This window comes from Falco biarmicus, chromosome 19 (assembly GCF_023638135.1).
Source record: "Falco biarmicus isolate bFalBia1 chromosome 19, bFalBia1.pri, whole genome shotgun sequence".
In the NCBI taxonomy this organism is placed as follows: domain Eukaryota; kingdom Metazoa; phylum Chordata; class Aves; order Falconiformes; family Falconidae; genus Falco; species Falco biarmicus.
The window spans coordinates 1213203-1232763 of NC_079306.1; the positions used below are offsets into that span (position 1 = coordinate 1213203).

The 19561-nt window shown below is 52.6% G+C and overlaps 1 protein-coding gene across 1 annotated transcript; it reads right to left on the reverse strand.

Moving 5' to 3' along the window:
* Positions 1-94: 94 nt before the first annotated feature.
* On the reverse strand, positions 95-16276 carry FAIM2 (Fas apoptotic inhibitory molecule 2). The gene is made up of 12 exons (XM_056321891.1): positions 15899-16276; positions 14106-14286; positions 10556-10659; positions 10333-10397; positions 9500-9553; positions 7145-7195; positions 6574-6613; positions 6130-6167; positions 5021-5108; positions 4361-4456; positions 2467-2520; positions 95-714 (listed from the first exon to the last, which is right to left on the reverse strand). Exons 1-12 carry the CDS (start codon positions 15911-15913, stop codon positions 565-567), a joined length of 936 nt encoding a protein of 311 aa, XP_056177866.1. The 5' UTR covers positions 15914-16276; the 3' UTR covers positions 95-564.
* Between the last annotated feature and the right edge of the window lie 3285 nt (positions 16277-19561).

A 19561-nucleotide genomic window follows, 5' to 3' on the forward strand; every position in this document is an offset into this window, starting at 1 on the left:
AAGCAGGCACTATCAGGAATATATCTCTGCAGAGGCCACAAGGCTCCAAATGAATGCAGGAGAGAAATGGGGGCATGCAAGGATTTCCCTAGCCTTTTTCCTTTGTTTAGCTAGTTTTCCTGCCAGGATCCTAGCAAAATTCCCTACTCTCTCTCCTTAATGTTATTTTCCCTTTGCAGAGCTGTTCTCAGCACTTCAACATCCCATGATGTGCAGGACTCAGACAGGCAACTCTGACAGCCTCTGGGGAAAAGAAGATCTTGGTCTCATGCCTCCCAGTCTCTGGTCTGGTTTGATCTTAGTAGGAGCAGAGGGAGCAGAAGAGACATAACACTTAAGCCCTGCTTTGCTTTCTGGGTCACAAAGGCCTAACAGCATATATACAAGCTGCATAAGGAACCCAGGGGCTTTGCTCAGCTGATTGAATGGAGCCTGCTAGTGGGCCAGAAAGGGTGGGTTGGTTTGTGTTTGTTTTTTGTAACCCTCTTTTCCTCTTCTTATAACTTTTTTTTTTAAAAAACACATTTGCATCTTGCCAGCAAAGAGAAGATACTCTTGCTGCACTCATTCCTGGCTGGAGCCAAAGAACTGGAGGAAGAAGGAGAAGATGTAGATGATGTCCAGATAAATATTGAGGGCTCCAAAGATGTATTCCTCTGGGTTCAATGAGTACCGACGATTCCCCATCAGCATCTGGGTATCAAGTGCCAGGAACTGTGAGGAAAGATGAGGAAACCCAATGACAGTCACATGGAGATTTGGCACAGCAAGGCAAGAAGTGCTTTAATGGCAGGAGTTCTCCCAACTGCTTCACTGTGCCCAGAACAAAAATGCAGCCACTTTTTATGGGCTGTAACTGCAATTTAATCATTCAGAACAATGCATGTTGTTTCCCCTTCCTTCATTTCATTCTTGATAGTCAAACCCTGAGCCTGTTACTCAAATCCTGCTTCCTTCATGCTCCACCTATCCCAAATGTGCCCCAGGATCAGCTCTGGAGCAGTTCTCCCTGTTCCTCCTCAGCCAGTCCCTACGACTTATTATTCCAAGACTTCCCCCTGCTCAGAAACGCCTGCCAGGTAACAAGGTGACCTGGACCCAACATGACATTGCAGCAGCAGCACTACCAGAACAATAAAGAGCAATAAACCCCAGATCCTGGGCAGCACCAAGGTCTGCAGAGCTGCCAGTGGAGGTAGCCAGACCCAGAGGGGAGCTTACGCCTTTCTGAAGCAGACACAACTGTGTGCAGGGCAGATTTTACCAGTGAACCCTTACAGTGGTAACAAACACAGGCTGCAAGGCAGGCTGGCGGCCCAGCTGCAAGAAAACCTGCACCTTGTTGCATGACTTCAAGCCCAGTATCTTCTCCCACCTCACCTTTACTCTCCCTGTTAACCCAGCCTGCGACAGACACCTTGGCACGGAGCTCTTCAGGGCTGCCAGGGCATCTTCGCCATCGCCTGGGGTCAGCTGGCAGCTCTGCCCTCCCCAGTCATAAATAACTGCTGAACTCCCCAGACGCTACCAGCCTGAGCTGAGGTTCTGACTGAAGTTTATGGGGTAATTATAAGATGTTTAGCCTACTTGTATTTCACAGAACAGTCTTTAATCATGAATCACAGAAGAAATACCCGAGCTCACTTGAAATGACTTTTATAGCTAATAAATGAAATTGCTCAACTGTTCTTATTCACAACATGCCCAATGGGCACCGCCTTGAACCCCAAGGCAGCCCTCCTCCTGACCCCCACCTCAAGGTAATGCCAAACATCTTCCCAGACAACTCCCACAGCTGAACGGCAAGCACATCGCTGCCGGGACGTGCTCCGGGAAGAGGCTTGCAGGAGAGACTGCCGGGGAGCCGTCGCAGGAAGGAATCAAGACTTTTCAGCTCCCCTCGAAGGAGCTGCACAGTCTCAAGGCTTCGCCTACCTGCAATGAACCTTCCTAATGCCCCTTAATCCCAAACCACGGCCTGGGTCTTCCTGTACCTCTGTTGCTGTTAGTCAGACTCACACCCAACCCTTGGCTCACTTCGACTCAGCTGACCCCAACCCAACTTTGCTCACTTCTGCAGCCGCAGTGCATCCCCAGGCTCCTGCTGAGCCCTGCAGCCCAGCTCCTGCTGCTGTGTTGAAGCTTTTCCCACTCCAGAGATGCCTTTTTGCCCTTTGCCTACAATGCTTTCTGCTGTTCACACCTAGTATTGCACATACAGCACAGGTTTGCTAATCACACCATGCTCTGCACCAGCACCGTCACGTACACCAACACCTTCTTGGGACAAGGCTGAGGTCACTGCAATAATTGCTATTCATGAGCCACTGGAGGATGTAGAGCTCTCTGCAATCCTGCACCTCACACTCCTCCCTTCCCCAGGCACCTTCAAGACTAAAAGCATTTGCTCCTTGCTTATTTTTCCTGCCAGCACACTCCCAGGCCCCATGACCAGCACCCACTTACCATAGTAAAGATAATGGCACCAAGCAGAGCATAGATCGCGTGGAGCCAAGGGACCTAAAGGAAACAAATCCACCAGTCAGTGCCTGGGAGAAAACTGGTTAATTGGGATTTGACACAGAAGAGGGCTTAGCTCTCATGTGGAAGATAGGACACAAGTTAGGGAAAGTGCTCTAACAGCCCAGGATGGACTTGCACCACTTCCACCTCCAACAGTTTCTATTGCGGACCTTTTCACAGCAAGGAACAGGTCCCTGTGCCTCAGTTTCCCTTCTTACTGTGGCGTTTATGTCCAGTTGGTTCACAAGCATCCAGAACAGGTACTTGGGCTTCCAAATAGCCTACTCCACCACAGCTGCTGTCTCTGTGGAAAAGTCTTGGCACTATCCAGATGGAAACACATTTTGCAGCAGCCCTAGCAGGTGTTTATTTACCCAGACAAGGCTGATCCCACTGGAAGAAACACCAAATGCTTCCAAGAGCCAGAGCCAGCTTTAATTAACAAGCATCACTTAATGTGTTCATCTGCTGGAGTCGCAGCAGGAAATTCACTGGAATTAGGACCAAACCTCAAGCCCTGCTTGCCGTGGCACAGCAGCACACTGTGGCAATGGAGAAGTTGCCTGTATTCCAGGAGAAGGTGCCCACGTGGACAGCTGACTGAACCCAGAAATCACAGCCTGCCTCCCCAGATAGACAAGCTCATTAGAAGGGTGCCTCGAGCTATGCTTATCTTGACAAGCTGCAAGATAAAGAGTAGTTGTCTCAACAGTTTAGTGTCAGTGGCTTGGCACTGCAAGCTGCTTTACCCTCACGTCTGCATAGGGGAGAGGTGGATCTCAAGTCAAGGCAACCAAAATCCAAGCTCCCGTTTTGGAAACACCAGCCTGTGTATTTGTCCATCATCAGACCAACCCCAGGGCTAGCGGGAGTGTCTCCTGCAGGTCTGTAGGGCTGAGGTCCCCAGAGAAGCCAGCTGAGATGGGAAGAGCGTGGAGGCCACTTAAAGGCTGCTGTGACCAAAGCTGGGTGTCTCGGTCTTCAGCACAAGCAAGAGTTCAGGGTGATTAATGGTGGCTGCACAGCCCCACACACCTTCCCTCTTTCATCAGCATCTTCCAGGGTCTGTCAGGCTCTTGCCTGAATGATGAGTCGCCTAATGAAACACTCTTGGATGGAGACCAGACACTCCGTACTGCCACACCAAACCCTCTATCAGGTGTGGTCACAGGCTGCTCCAAGAGTTCGGCTGGGCAGAGCCAGCAGCAGCTGTGACCAGTGAGACCAGAGGAAGGGTACGGAACCATGCAAGAGGGGCTGGCAGCAGCTGGAGGAGCGATAAGGTGGCCACTTGTCATCAGGACTTGTCCCTGTGGTCTGAATCACCCTCCAGAGGTGCTTATTTATGAGAAATTTGAGCCTTAAGATGTAAACACTCCAGGACGGTGCCTGGTGTTAGTGTCGATACGGCCAGGTCTGGCCACACAGGCATCCCACTGCACATATCCAGAGTTCAAAAGTCCTGCCCTGAATTTGGGGCAGAAGCCCACTTGAACGTGCTCACCACCCTGGTTTTACTGGAGTGGAAGCTGAGGCACAAACGGATGACGTGACCTGGCATGGAGTCATTACGCAGGTCTGGGAACAGAAGCAAACTTCCTCAAGCCCCAGGCCAGCACTGTCCTACAAGCTGATATCTGGTTGTTCAGCCACCAGGCAACAGCCACCTGGTCTCACCTTTTCTTTCTGTTGGTGTTTCTACTCATTTTCAGAGAGCAGGCTGGGACCTCTCGAGCCCAGCCCTGGAGTTTGCTCACATCAGGCTGATCAGCTCCCAGCCTTGCACCAGGACTGGTGGCACTGGGTGAGGAAGGAGGTCCAGCAGGTCGGTACTCACGTATTGGTAGGGCAGTATCACAGCCAGGATGATGCCACCAAAGAAGAGCACCATGAGCATCACGAAGAGGACGCCCTGGTAGGAGGTGAAGTCAAACTGCGGAGGTAAAAACCATCATGTTACATGTGCACAGGTGCCGAAACAAGAGGCAGTGAGGAGAGCCAAGCCTCCTGGTGTCCACGGGAAGGGACTCCCCAGCTGTACCCCCATCTTGCTGTCACATGGCAGTCACTTCGTCTGCATCCCAGGTCCTATAGACACATCTATACAGCACAGAGCCAAACGCTTGCCACATCCCCTTTGTTGCCATGGGCAAAACCTCAGCACCCATTGCATGCCTGAAATCCAAAAGCCCATCACACACGTTTGTGCAGTGCCCTTCTGTACCCCACAGCTTAATCCTCCAAAAAAAAAAAAAACCAGGTTACCCCCCCCCCACATTAGCAACTTCCAACCCCATCTATACCCCTGACGGATCCCTTACCCCAGCATCTGTCCTAATCTTCCCATAACCTTGGCTTCACATCCCAACACTCCTCAAATTGCTCCTGTGGGCAGAGCTCTACAGACCTGCCCCTTCTTCACACCCCATCCCCAGCACAGCCTGACCCTGTTCCCAGGAGGTGCTTCTCCCGGAGGGACTGATCAGCACAGGCTCACCTTGCTCTGGAAGCTGAAGATGGTGACAGACAGACACACCAGGGCTGTGATCCCCAGGCACAGGAGGACTGACTTGGTATTGTAGTAACTGCAAAATTAACAGCAAAAGCACTTTTCAGTGTTTTCCACAGGGAAAAGTAGAAGGAGGGATTAAGATGGGCAGAAGCTTAGCAGAGGTGTACAAGGAAAGCAAGAGTCCAATTATCAGTGTGTGTCATGTCGTGTCCCGTCCCCCCTCCCTTAATGTAAAAAGGGAAAGGTGGAAAACACTAAAAGGAAAAAAAGCTACAAACTAGATGGGTTTTCCTCCTGCTTTAAATAGAAGAGGGTAGGCAGGAGGGCATTTCTAAGCTGCTCATGAGTTCCTCCCAAGAGGCAAAGATGGGGACTTACTATAAAAATCTATCTGCCCATGGACAGATGGAGGAGGAGGAGGATTCAAACTGGGAAGTAATAAAAATAGGCTTATAAATGTCATTGCAGCACAATGAGAAATCAGAAAGCTGCAGCCACTGTTATGCTACTGATGTGCTTGTAGCAGGGGTCTGGGTCTTGGAAAATGGCAGGGAAGGAGGGATGTGAACAGGCAGAGAGACTGCAGGCTTAGATTATGATTTTTTTGTGTGTCTGACTGCTGGTTTTGATTGCATCACCAGGCTCAGCCCTAAGAAAAGCCAGTCCCCACTCTTCAGTTTGATTTGAAAGTGATATCACTGGTATTTTCCCCGAGTTGCTGAAACCGCTACTTTCTTTGTCTCCAGCACGCATCCATCAACACCCACTGGCTCATCTGCCTCATCACCAGGGACCCACGTGAACCAGGGCTGATCTTGTGAGCAGATTGTAACAGTAAAAAAAAAAAAACACCAAGCAAAAGGGAGCAATCTATGGACTACAAAAAAGCTGAAACTACTGGAAAAAAATCCTTGTGTCACTCCAGCCCCATCTGCTGAAGTGCTGCTTAGTGGAAAAGGCGAGACCACAGGGTATGGTGACTGCCTTGTCCCTGGCTCCCTAGTGCTTTCCTATAGGAGAAGCAGGGAAGATTTTTGCAGGAAGAAAAAGGACATGGGAGCAGAAGACACCCAGAGACCATATGCTCAGCCTACCTGGAGAGCATCCCAGTGAGATAAGCCATGGAGAGTGTCTGGGAGGGAAAGAAACCCACATTATTTCTGCATTCATGTCCCAGGGAGAGATACGCAGACAATAAAACATTTCAATTACAGTGATAAGGGCAGTGAAACCTCTTAAACAGATGCTCAAGAGAAACAATTTTTGCATAGTTTCTAATCCCCCAGCTCCCACCACTGACCAGCCTCTGCAGGCTTTTTTTTTTTTTCCCTAATTGTTTTTAAACAGAGGCTCCCTTCTTTCCTGCTTATCACATTCTAGTTCAATTACAGCTCCTCGGTCCAAGTGCAGAGCAATTAGAGGATGAAATTCTTGCTTTCTGTGTGAACCCAGACCAGACACGTCTCCTGCTTGGAGCCGTTGCAAACCCCATGCTGGCTGCAGGGGTAAGGCAGACACTGTCCAGATGTGCTACTTACAAAGATGCTCAGCAGGATCAGATTCCATGGGAAATACCTCCTGCAAGTAAAGAAACAAGGGCTGGTCAGCCCCATGCTGCAAAGGGCAGAGGCAGGCAGCAGCACTGCACAACAGGTTGCATAAGATGCGCCATTAATTAATGGCCTATGCAGCAAATGGCAGGGGTGGTGCAAGGGGACAGTCATTCTGTTGGGAATGAGAGCACATCTAGAGTGCTCCTAGACCAGGAGGGTGAATATCCCCACAGCATTCCAGCAGAGCAGCCAGCAGTGCCCTGCTCCGCTGACAGCGAACCCGAGCAGCCTCTGCAGTATTTAATAATGAAAACTTGGGGCCGTGCAATTTTTGCTACCACATAGCTTCTCTCCAGTTGCACTTTGACTCCAGCTTTTAATGCTGCATTGCAGCAACCCGCAACTGCATCAGGCCTGAAAATACAGCTGCCACCGCAGTCCCTACATCACTGTGTCAGCACGACCCTGTCCCATCTCCAGAACGTTGCTGGTCATGTGTGAAAAAGAGGAAAACAGTTTGCAGGGCTGTTACAAATCCAAAAAGAAAATATTTTACCTGGGTCCAGAGCAACAGGCAAGAATCAAGTAGGTCACAAAGAAAACAGCACTGCAAGAAGAGAAAAAGAGCAGTTTAGGGAAGAAAACACAAGCACGGTGTGTTGATGCAGGAGAGTCTCCAGCTGACAAGTTTCAGTGCTCTGCTGCGCTGTTTAAAATGCCAGCACCGTGCCAGAAGTTGAGGCTGGCTGGGAAGCAACGCAGTGCCTACCTCTCACCGAAGTAGTTTTCTGCCCACTTTGCATATGCCAGTCCCCAAGAAACCTGAAGGATGGGGTTAGAGCACAGCAAGGGTCCAGGACAGACAGAGCACCCAAATGTCTTTGCTGTTGGCACCTCATCGTGCAGGAATTGCTCATGCAGAGGTGGCCAGACTTTGCCCCTGGCTTGGTGGGATCAGGGCATCCTGCTGGGATTTCAGCAACACTTAAAGCAAGGTTCACAGGGCTGGTAGTGGGACTTGCCTAAGGCCAGGTGGAAGGTCTGTGTCGGAGAAGGGAACTGGTCCCATGTTACCGCACAAGCGCTTGAGGAAGAGCTCAGGAGCAGAAGGATCCCCTAAGCTGGGTGAAGCTTGCAGACCCAAGCCTAATATGCTGTTGCACAAGCCATCCCCAGGTCACAAGAGTTATTTATCTGACATGACTTGACCCTTCAGCAAAGCAAAACAAAGAATCCAACAGCTGAGGGATGGTCTCCCTCTCTCCAGCCGTCACGCAGCCCAGGTGTTTTTCCACATGCTGGATGGGTTGTGGCACAGTGGGAACCTGCTTACCCGCTTCACCCAGAGCCTGGGGGGGGGGGCAGGGGGGAAAACAGCTTCCAAGCATGCCGATGGCTGCACGATAGCCAGTCACCTTGGGTCTAATAAATGAACGTGACGGCAAAACCCACGGGCCATGATAAATGCACCAGAGATAAAGCTGAGCATTGCTCTCCCACAGGGAAACCAGGAACGCTGGAGTGGACACGGCTGAATAGATGGAAAAAAAGCACGCAGGGAGCGGAGAGCGCCGCTGCAGTTGTTCCATCTCCTTTGCATCCCTTGTTGCACACCTGCTCTTGTTTTATTCCCTCTGAGCCATCACCCCAGCAGCAGGAAAACACCCTACGGCACCCCCTTTTATTTTACAGCAGTGTATCTAAAGTTGGGGTGTCTGCGTATGAAGGAGATCCAGACCCAGACCAGGGCAAGCAACTGGGGACACTGGGATGGAGGGAAGGGTTGGCTGGCTGGGAGGCGAAACTTAAGTCCCTCAAGTACAGACCCTGCCCCCAGCCGGGCCAAGACTTGTTTGCTCCTACTGGGAGGTAGTAAGAAATCAATACTAACCGACCAGCGAGCTGCAAGAGACGAACCCAAAAGTCAGAGCATAGACCTGAGCAGAGCTTGGTCTCATCTCCCTACAAAGCAGCGCTGCTTCTCCAGTCCACCAACCGGCCAAGGAGGAGCACGTTATCTTCCCTTGAGGTCAAAGGGGCACACCAATGCCAGTTCCCTTCCATTGCTGCTATTTTGGGTCTTTTTTTTTTTCTAAGTTATATAAGCTGGTGTCTCATCTCCGGACCTGGACATATTTCATGGTTTGGGTGTGAACTAATTAAAGCCGAGTTCACAGAGCCTTGTTCACAGACAATTACATCGCACACTCTGCCTGCTTAATTAGCAGCACTAACACAACAGGCATCCAGGAAACCAGCACAACTGCAAATATACCAACGCACTGAAGCGCAGCCCACGCTACCTCCCAGCTGACCTTTTGGACCAGGCTTGGCTAATGAACGGCATCCAGATTCTGGGCACCGAGAGCAGCTCTGCAATGCAGACCCAGGCATGACAGCCCCACTCAGACACAGCCAGAAGCATCCTAATACCCCCCGTCGTACCCCCACTCCCTGCACCCTTCTTCACATCCATTGCATATCAAGGCATGAGATGTAAACCCAAGCAACCCCCTTGCTTTGAAGGGGACAAGCCCAAAATTAAGGCTCTAAGGTACCCTAGGCACCCTTTCAGGTCTCACCTCTGTGATCCTGCACTGGAAGCCCCCCAGTTTCACCTGGTTTGCTCTGCAAGCAATACTCATGTACTTACTTTGACCCCGGTTTGTAGGGCCCTTTTTTGGGGAGTATTTGGAGATACCCAGCATCTCCCATGTCTTATACTCATTTAGTTTTTTTATCTTTCTATCAGAGTTATCCATGAATTTTCCCGGCTTCCCCTGCACACATATTGGAGCAATTCTTCACATGCAAGATGCAGAAGTGTTTGGAAGGTGTCTCCACGTCACTGCAGCCGCATCCAGAGCCGTTTGGAGCATACATGGCCATAGGAGAAGAAAGAGATACTCACTAGGAAGCCCAATACCAGGCAGAGTGCGTCTGAATGTACCCCTTGACCGGCTCACTGCAAGACAGGAAACAAATGCTGAGCAGAAAGCATAAAAAAGCTAATCACTTCACAGGCTGCTGCTAAATTAAACCTGGGAACACACACAGGGTGATGTGGCACAGGGTATGTGAAAGAACAAACAACAAAACAAAACCAAAAACCCAACAGAAAAACCACAGCTGAAACTACCTGGCAAACTGACCAGCTGGAAAGAAATTCAACCTGTCAAGTCAGAAAGACAGCCCTGCTGTTATCCATTACACAGCCAGGCTTGCTTGGGGAACGGTCACTGCTTTCTCTGAGAAGTGATTAAGGAACCAAAAATCCTCAGGCTGACAGTGATTCATTATTTATTTTGGAGGCAACAAATGAGCCCCACGTGCCCCAAATGCTCAGTCATCTAAACCACAGAGCCACCGCTCGAGTGTGGGGTATCTGCTTCTGCAAGGTAACCCAGCCCCTGAAGCCGAGGTAGGCTGGGATCTGATGGCCGTGATAACTCCCGAAGGAAAAATGGAGCAGTTAATGCTCAGGGGCAAGCAGCCCAGGCCTCCTGGCTGGGGATGGCACCAGAAGGGACGATGCACTGTCCAGAAGAGACACAGGAAAGGCAGATCAGGTACTGGAGGACCTCTCAGGGCTCCTTCAGGTTTGTTTTTCTATTGGAGCACATGGGTGGGGAAAAAAAAAATATCAAGTACCTACATAGCAGACAACACCCCCAAGTAACAGGTAATTCGGGAGCAGGTCATATATAGGACAAAGCAAGCATTACTGCTACACAAGAGACCTACCAGAAGGTGAAGAAGGCCACAATAACAACAGTGACCAAGAGCTGGACCATCAGGATGGCATAAACCTGCAAGGAGAGGCAGCCCATGGGCAACCCGCAGGCTCTCTGCTTCCCCCCCAGCCTGGGGAGGGAGCAAAGCCATCCCAGCCAGGTCCCTCCAAGAGCTCAGGGCTGTCCCCTGCCTTCACAGGGGAAAGCTGAGCCTGGAGACTCTCGCCCCTTACCTTCCTGATGAACACTCTGCGCACATTCCTGTCATCCCAGCTGAAGGTCGTGAGCATCTCTGTGTCCCCTGGGTACCCGCCACCGCCATAGCTTGGGCTCGTGCCTGAAGCAGAAGCCAGACAGATCAGCTCCTGTCACCCAGTTCCCTCCCCAGCTGCAATAACCTGACCCCAGCACTGACTGCAGCTCAGGATGCCCAGGTTTCAAGGTTTTATTGTTGCACTGCAAAACAGAAGCTTGCTGGCATGCACTTTGCTGCCTTCCCACTGCTGCATCTTATTAGGACCATCTCCAGGAACAGAGGGGGAAACCACTTCTGCAAACTCCAGCACAGCAAGGACACCAGGGTTTATTCCTGTCCACGGTGCCACTGTACCTTTAATGGCAATTAGAGGGCTCGTATCATATCCTTGCTCACCTTTCACTGAATATTAAAGCATCCCGCCCCTCCCGAGGAGCAGTGACTCAGCGCCTCAGTCATTCCCATCAGGAGCTCGGGTGCGGGAGGATTCCCTGGCTGCTCTGTGATTGCCTGAGCTGAGGCTGTGTCTGCATCACATCTGATGTCAACCGTGTGCCCTGTCCTCCTCGAGAAGCTCCTTGCAGCCAGCTTTTCTGTAACACCCCGCATCTGATTTCCATGCGGGGAGTCAACAGTTTGCAGCAAATCTAAACGAGGGGGAAGACAACCCCAAAGAACCCCAATGCTGCTGCTGCTGCTGCTGCTGAGGGTACCCACCCCACCCCCCCCCCCCAAATAATCGCAACACACAACCCAGCTCTGCTTTGCTGGAGGCTCTGTAGTACAGGCGGCTGCTGCTGGAATTTCCCTGCAGAGGGGCGAGCTGGACCATAAAGCATCGGTTTGCTCTGCAGCCTTGTGGGGGGGGGGGGGAAATGTCAGGAAAACCTCTGCCTGCTGGGGAGGGGGCTGTGCCGTTCAGCCAGGGATGAAGGTAGCCGTGAGGATACGCAGGGCAGCGGGCTGCAAGGAGAAATCCAAAGCAGCAGGTTCTCCCTAAAATCAGCTGCACAAATTAGACACAAGATTCAGCCTGCTCCATCTCCTGGAACCTCATGCTCAAGAAAAAATACAACAAATACTGAAACCTCAGCTGTCTCAGCCCATCATTCCCCTACGCTATTTGCTTCTCTTGCAGATACCCCTTCCCTGTTACTAACAGTTTCCCTGCCGGAGTTTCCTATAGAATGAAGGCTTGTGCAATTATACCAGCTATACATTCACGTCCCTGCCCGTTTGAGAGGTGCCTCCCCTCCTTCTCCAAGCTTTTTAGCTCAGTGATACTCAGATCCTTCAGGCTGATGGAGGAAAGACCCTCTCAAACTCAGAGGACCAACTGCAGGCACCAGGAAAGCCAAGTTCAAGGTCCTGGATTTTGCCAGGTTTACCGGTCAAAGGTTGTTTGCTGTGACTGCAGAAGCCTCATCCTAAAGATGACCCTTAGCAGGAAATAAATCCCTTGTGCTCTTCTTGTGCCCAACAAATCTCTTGTGCCTTCCTCTATGCTCCAGTGGAGATGAAATTCCTACAGCGGGTTGTCTCTGCATTTCTGTGAGATCTGTCATCACCCCCACCTGGCGGGGAGCCCCCGAGGCCCATATCCCCAGGACACTTCAATGCCTCCTGCGTCAAAGCAATCAGGGCATCTAACTTTGCACTTAAATGCCTCAGAGGAAGGAGGTTTCCTCCTCCTGACCAGTGTCGCCAGCACCCAGCATCTCCCACCCATGGCCACGTCTGAGGCAAGACAGTGTGTCCCAAGTTCGTTATTAAAGAAAGCAACCTAAAGCACGTGCTGCTTTTCTCCAGCTACTTCCAGGCTCATAGAAGCTGCTAGACACAGCCCCATGGCATGTGCCCCCTCCCCCCCAGACCCTGGCACAGGAGCCACAGCTTGCAGCATGGCTGAGGGCGGGGGAAGGGGAGAAGGACACAAAACCAGAGGAAAACAGCAGAGAGGATCAGGGCGCAGGCACAGCTGCAGAGAGGAAGCCCTGCCAGGCTTGTCAGGGAGGGGACAAGAGATGACACATCACCTAAACAAGTCCTCCAGGATACCCAAAACACCGGCTTCCTAACCCATGTGGGCTTTACCCATCCTAATTCATCATGACAGTAGAAAGGCCCAGATGGTCGTTGTAGCAAGCTGGGAGGTTATTTATCCCCTCTGTTTCTGGCCCCTGAAGGCAAACAAGAATGGAAAAAGTCTGTGGGACCATGGGAGTGCACAGGCACACATGGCTCAGAGGGGTTTAGCTGGCTCTTTCCCCTTCCCTAAACATCTTCATCCTGCAGCTGCGACCATCCCCGCTGGATGATACAGGCAAAGCGCAGCAGAGGGACTGAGCAGGAGCGAGGACTCAGGAGTCATTAAATCCAGTCCCTCCAGCACTCCCTCCTGTTCGAGCCGTGCTGACTGAGCAGTTGGCCACCCCAGCAGACTTGCTTGCTGGCCGCTGCATCCATCGCAGCTATTCCCCTGCACCGGGCACAGTCGAGCCTTTGTCTGCTCGCCACGACCAAGCGGATGCTGTATGCGGCACCCGGGGAAGAAACGCTGTTTGTTGGCCGAGGAGCCAGCACACAGAGCAACGCTGGAACATTCAGCCCTCGAGCCCAGCCGTGTTCCAGCCTCCAGCGGCTCGGAACACCAGCTTGCAGCAGCCGGAGATCACTGATGCTGCGACATGATTTTGCCAGTTCAGCGGCTTCTTTGAAAGCCGGGGCTGAGCAGGAGCTGGAAGGGGGGTGCTGCCTGCAGAGCCGTGAGCGCCGCACCAGGGCTCTCCCCAGCCCTGCGAGGTGGCAGTGCCCAGCGCAGCAAGCTGGGAGAGGGGATTTTTCCCATCCTGGTACTGGGAAGGGGAGCAGGGACAGAGCATTGCAGTTTAGTTCCCCCTCTGGAAGGCAGTGGGATCTAGTGTTTGGGTGGAATGGCTTTCCCTCACAGATATAGACTCACAGAGTCATGGAAGGGTGTGGGTTGGAAGGGACCTTAAAGACCACCCAGTTCCAACCCCCTGCCAGGGGGACCCCCCCCCCACCAGCCCAGGGTGCTCCCAGCCCCGTCCAACCTGGCCTTGGACCCTTCCAGGGCTGGGGCACCCACAGCTCCCCAGTGCCAGCGCCTCGCCGCCCCCACAGTAAAGAATTTCTTCCCAACAGCTGCTCTACATCTCCCCTCTTGCAGTTTAAAGCCACCCCCCTTGCCCTGTCACCCCCTACCCCTGTAAGAAGCCCCTCCCCAGCTTTCTTGCCAGCCCCTTCAGGCACTGGCAGGTGCTGTAAGGTCTCCCTGGAGCTTTCTCTTCTCCAGCCTTCACGACCCCAGCTCCCCCAGGCTGTCCCTATAGGGGAGGCACCTATGTGGCCCAGAGCCACAGCTCTGGGATGAGGTCTATCACAGACCAAACTGGGCACCACCTCCCTGGCTCCCCCCTCCTCTACAAGCCCATAGGGTGAATCTCTGCACCCCTCTACCCCCTCAGCAAGGGGCTCACCCTGGGTACCACCATGGAAGAACTTACTGGGGTCAACGTAAGCCCAGCTGGGGTGGAGTGGGACCGATGGGGGAGGAGGATAAACACCAGACTTCATCCCTTCTCCTGCTGTTGCCTCCTCATAGGTCGGAGGAGCTGGTGGAGCTGTGGCATTGTCCTTCTTCTCCCCCTGCCCCTCAGAGTTGGGGGGCTTGTTGTTCACAGAGAGCTGCACAGAAAGGGGGTGGGGTGGGGGTGTAAGAGAGCAATTAGACTGTAAAAACAGCACAGAAACTGCCCTGCAATGGGAACTCAGGGGGACACAGACAGGGGCCTGGGGGTGCATCTGTTGGAGGAAGGGATCGGGAACTGAACAGACACCCAGCAACTCCTGCGGGCTGGCAATGGACTCATCCCTGCACTCCCAGGAAGGAGCATCCTCTGATGCAGTTGAGGGAAGAGATGGGAGAACACCTGACACGTTAAAGGGGATGAAAAGTTACAGGCAGCCATGTCTGAGGGGAGACACAGCCTCGTCCAGCGTCCTCCACGGTGTCTCAGGCACATATACAACACTGGAAAGAATCCAATTCTCTGCTTTTCAGCCTACTTCTTTCTAAATTTCCCCTTTAAAAAAATAAAGTTTTCACTTACTGGGCAGAAAATCATGAACACCTTCATTTCCACTTACACCCACATTTGGGGGAGTTTCTCCTAGCCCCCAGGAAGTGCTCTAGTTTTGCCCTTCAACATTTTCTTCCAGCTTGTTCCTGTCTGCCCATCTAGAGGCTCAGCCTTGTTCCTTTCCAGAATCTGAAGGTGCACGTAAAGGACTTGGGATCCCAGGACTTCAGACTATGAAATCCCACCGAAGAGCCAGCCTCGGGCCACCCGAGAACTTGCTTCTCCTTGGGAACTTGATCCACTTCACCTTCTAGATCTTTGTCATCCTGGGATAAGCTATGAGCCTGACACCCTGCCCTTGCTGCCAAAACGTGCCAGCTCAGTGTCAGGGACAGCATCCCATGGATCACAGTGACGTGGGACTGGAGCCACAAGAAGTCCAAAATGAATGTAACAGACTAATTAGCACTGCAACAGACAGCATGGTCCCTGTAAGTATGTCTTAAATTTAAAGTGTAACAGGCCCTTGGAAATAAAGCCAGGGTACCAGCACGGGATGTGCACCACGAGCTGCATCAAGATAACTGTGTCACCTCCCCTGCCAGCCATAGGGACTGTCCTCACCCCGTCCTTCCTTACATAGCCCTTGGGCACAGGGTGGCTGATATCATGCAAGACCCCCAGAGATAACCAAGGAGATACAAGAGGGATGGTGCTGCCTGCATCCAGGCAGCCTCCATCATCGTTGCCATGGCAATGGTGCACTGTGCTGGCAAAGGATGCATAAACCCCCCTCTCCCTTGCCTCAGAGCATTGCAGAACCCCCAGACTCCAGAGCTCCCTGGACCAGGAAGGAGGTGCTCAGGGCAGGTGACAAGTGCTGACTGCTGGGAGCACGGATGGGAAAGCACAAACACCCCATCAAGCTCCCTGACATCCAGGATGGGTGGAGGAAATGGCCACAGGTCCAACAGCTGCACATCCAGCACCAGAAAAAACAGCCCCCAACCCCATAACAGCGCATCCCTCCATCCCCTTCCTCTGCCAAAACCAGCCCCATCGCAGGGGCCAACGTGCTGTGCACAGGTACCCAGCTCCCCCCTCCACGGCGACTTTTATTCCTTAAATCCTCCCCTTCAACCCACTTCCCCACTCCAAACATGCAACAATTATGCAAGCAGGACAACTCATCACCCCAGCACCGGCCTCCCACCTACCTTCCCCTGGGTCATGGCTCCTCACTAATGATGCTGCTGGACCCCGCGAGCAGCAGCAGGAGGGAAGAGGCTGCAGCTGAGCACCAGCCTCCCGGCCAGGTCCTTTCTGCCTCCTTCTCCTGGGATGTGTCAGGGCTGGCTGCAACCGCTGCAGCCTCCCCAGCCTGCGCTGATGCCTTCACCTTCTAGCAACATCCACGGAGCAACGGGCGCTGGAGGGAGGACCGTACCATTCCCAGCCTGCAGCACAGGGGGAAGCTGGGAAAGAAACAGCTAAAACGGAGGCTAGCAGCCACCACAGCGATGGGGACGATGCCTGGATACAGCACTGGGTAGGCGGCAGCAGGGCCCCACACCAGGGGTTCAAAGCAGCCAGCTCAGAGATGCTGAACTCAGGGCTGGGATGGCAAAGGCAAGGGAGAGGCAAAGGATGCTTCGCTGCAGCATCTCTCTGCTGCTGCATGTCGGAGCCAAGCCTGGACCAGGGAGCGTCAGCTCCCACAGGCCCTGCTGCAGCCAGGCACAGCAGGGAGGGCTGCCACGGGGGGCTGTGGGCTCTGCTGGGGCAGAGACAAGGCCTGAGCCAAGCTCTGTTACGGGAGAGCAGGAGGGAGGAATTGCACGCAGCCCTGGCTCCTTCCTGACCCTTTCGGGCTTTGCACGGAGCAGGGATGGAGGGGATAAAGGCTCATTCACCCCACACACTGTCCTCTCTGGACCAGTGCAGCCCCAGCAGGGGTGGGGGGGCACGAGGAGGGTTGGGAGGTGTCCCAGGCAGCGAGCAGACCCCGAGCACTACACAGCCCCCATCACCGAAGCAAGATTATTAATTCAAGCCCATGAAGGAGCGGGCTAATTGGGGAGTCCGGCTCCCAGCCCAGAGCACGCCCAGGGGAAGGGGCACAAAGTGTACGAGGTTTTTGCCCATGTCAGGGTCTGGGAGCGGGGGTGGGGGGGGGGGTGGGGTGGGGATTACAGTCTCTAGGGCACAGACAGATGGAGACATCTCCTTTTACACCACAGGCAGCAGGAGAAGGGGAAAAAAGATTGTCCCTTTACATAATGAGGTGCTTCACATGGGCAGCAAATTTGTCCAGGACAGAGACAGACAGAATCCTCCACCCAAACTCATGGCAAGACAGGCTTGTGGCGAATGAGGTGTCAGCAGAGCAGTCTTGCACTGTGCTCCCACAAAATGAAAGCAGAATTTTGGGCAGTTCTGGGACTACACTCTGACTAGGATCTGTGCCCCTACCTCCCAGCCCTCCACATCCTCCCTCCAGTCCTTCCCCAGCCCCTCCACATCATTCCTTGCTTGTCATGCCAGCAGCATACATCACACCTCAAATTAGTTTGCCAAGCCTTATGATACAGATACAAAAATAAATTAGCTTCTCTTTACTCTGGCATGAAAAATGGCCCTGCCACCTTTCAGGCTCCCTAAACACAGTCCTAGAGAAGGTGAAGAACAAGCCATTTGCAAGGAGAGGGGATTAAAAAGACCATCCCCACCCACAGCTTCCATGAAGAAGCAGGCAATGGAAGGGTTAAAAGGAAAGCATGAGCTGGAAGTGAAAGAATGCAGCCAAGCAATGTACAGCTGGCATCCATACAGACCTAGCCCGAGCTATTCAATTGGAAAGGGAGGCAATTACCGCAAGGACTGCAAAAACTTGTCAGGATTATTCAGAATCAATTAAGTGCCAGTTAACCACAAGCTCCTCAAGGGCTTTCATTCTCCTCGAGGTTGAGCAGAGGCATAAAACTGGGCAGGTCCCAAGCGAGGGAGAGAAACTCAACCCAGCAGGTGGGGTTCTCACTGCTCTGGGCAAGCAGGAGGGCACCCTGCTTGGCTTCTGACCCTCTTCAAGCATGGGATGAGCCACCGTCTCAAGGGTCTGGGAACAGAAACTCCAGGTGATGAGTGGCATCATGGTGAGAGAGGAGACACCCATTTTCTTAACAAACCCCAGAGGGACTCATCCCAGCTGCAGCCCCTGGCCAAGCCAGATTCCTTGGTGGGATAACTCGGGACCTCACATGCTCCATCCCAGGCTGGAGATGCTACAAAGAGGAAAAATATGGGGTCTGGGAGAGGAAAAACCCTCAGCAAAGAAAAGCAGATGGCATTGCCTACCGCAACAGCCTCCCTCTGAATGAAAAGCAGCGGGGAAGAGAAACCAAACCCCACCACCACCCCATTGTCTAGAAGGGCCATTCCCACACCCTGAACTCCCAGAGGGCATCTCGGTCTTCCCTTGCTGCCCAGCCCCAAAACAAATGCAGCTCCAACAGGCAGGGTTTTCAGGGGGCTCTGAGGAACTGTCCTGCCTTTCCCCAGCCAGGAAAATTAGCTGGGAAAGCCCATGAGCTGCAAGGCTTGAAATGAGCCTCATCTCTGCCATGGAGAAGGCAAGGATGACTGTCCAGCTGATAGGAACGAAAAGCAGAGACCTTCAGCCCTTGCAGGGACCATCCTTCCCGCAGAAAAAGCTGCTCCAAGCCTGGTTCCTTGCTTTCCTGTTTGAGCTGGAAGCTCTTAAGTGTGCCAAAGTGCTACCAAGCAGGTATTTTTCTCTCTGTTTCCCTTTTCCCGATTTCACAGGTGCACGAGGAGGATAGGTACCACAAGACCCAGATTCCAGATCGTGATGCTCACACACAGCATCACAGCAACTGTTCAGCATCCCACATCGAGCTCCCTGACCAACCGCTGGTGCGGCTCAGCATCAGGCCATGTGAAGCAGCCATAAGCACATATACCTTTAATACTCAGGGGGGAAAGAAAAAAGAAAAATAAAGAAAAGAAAAAAACCCTGTCCAGGCCACGCCCTGCCAAATCCACAAGGGATTTCACAGGGATTAAAGCAACTTTGCTGAATACTGAATCACATGAAAAACAAGGTAAAGAAAACCTGATGGGATAATTAAGGGATCTGTTGCATCAACATACATGATGGCACACCCAGGAACCCTCTTCTCCCAAGTCCCCAGTGGCAGTGAATGCTCTGTCATGGACTAAAAAAAAAAAAACAACAAAAACAAAAAACTACAAAAACTCCAACAACAAACCATTAAACCCCCAGGTAATTTACCCTAGGCTTTCAGGCTGCTGACTTACCCACAGATTATTAATGCTAAATCCTGCCACCAGCCTTAGTGCCTAGACGGGAGATTAACATGCAAGCTGCAAACATCAGGGCACGCACAAAGAGGGGTTTGAGAGGATGGAAGAAATAACCCCACCCTTATTCTTGAGGGGCAAAGACCCAGCCTCATCCACACCCTGCCAGCATCCCAGGGTGGGCAGGGAGACCAGACCCCCAGTGCCCACCAGCCCCAGGTGGGCCAGCCCAGAGCCTCACCTCCCTGGGAGGTGGAAAACTGCTTCCAAGAGCCAGCAGCTCCCTTCCTGGCCAGCTCGCACCTTCTTGGTCTTCTGCAAAGTCCTCCAGTGAAACAGCCCTCCTTCCTCCCCAGGCTGTTTTGGAAGAGCAGGAATAACTTCACCTTAATGTGCGATATGAGGAGCTGGAGAAGCCAGAGCTCTTTGTGGTGGGATGTTCTCCTCACTGGCTTCCACAGCGAGCATCAGCCCCTAGCTCAGACCTTGATAGCCAGCACTGGTGCCTGAGCTTAAAAAGAAGCCCAGCCCTCCATCAC

Coding starts and splice junctions, on each gene's coding strand:
- FAIM2 (XM_056321891.1), bottom strand. Junction 9,554..10,332: donor GTGGCCTTCTTCACCTTCTG/GTAGGTCTCTTG, acceptor CCTGTCTTGCAG/TGAGCCGGTCAAGGGGTACA. Junction 6,614..7,144: donor GCCTGTTGCTCTGGACCCAG/GTAAAATATTTT, acceptor CTTTACTTGCAG/GAGGTATTTCCCATGGAATC.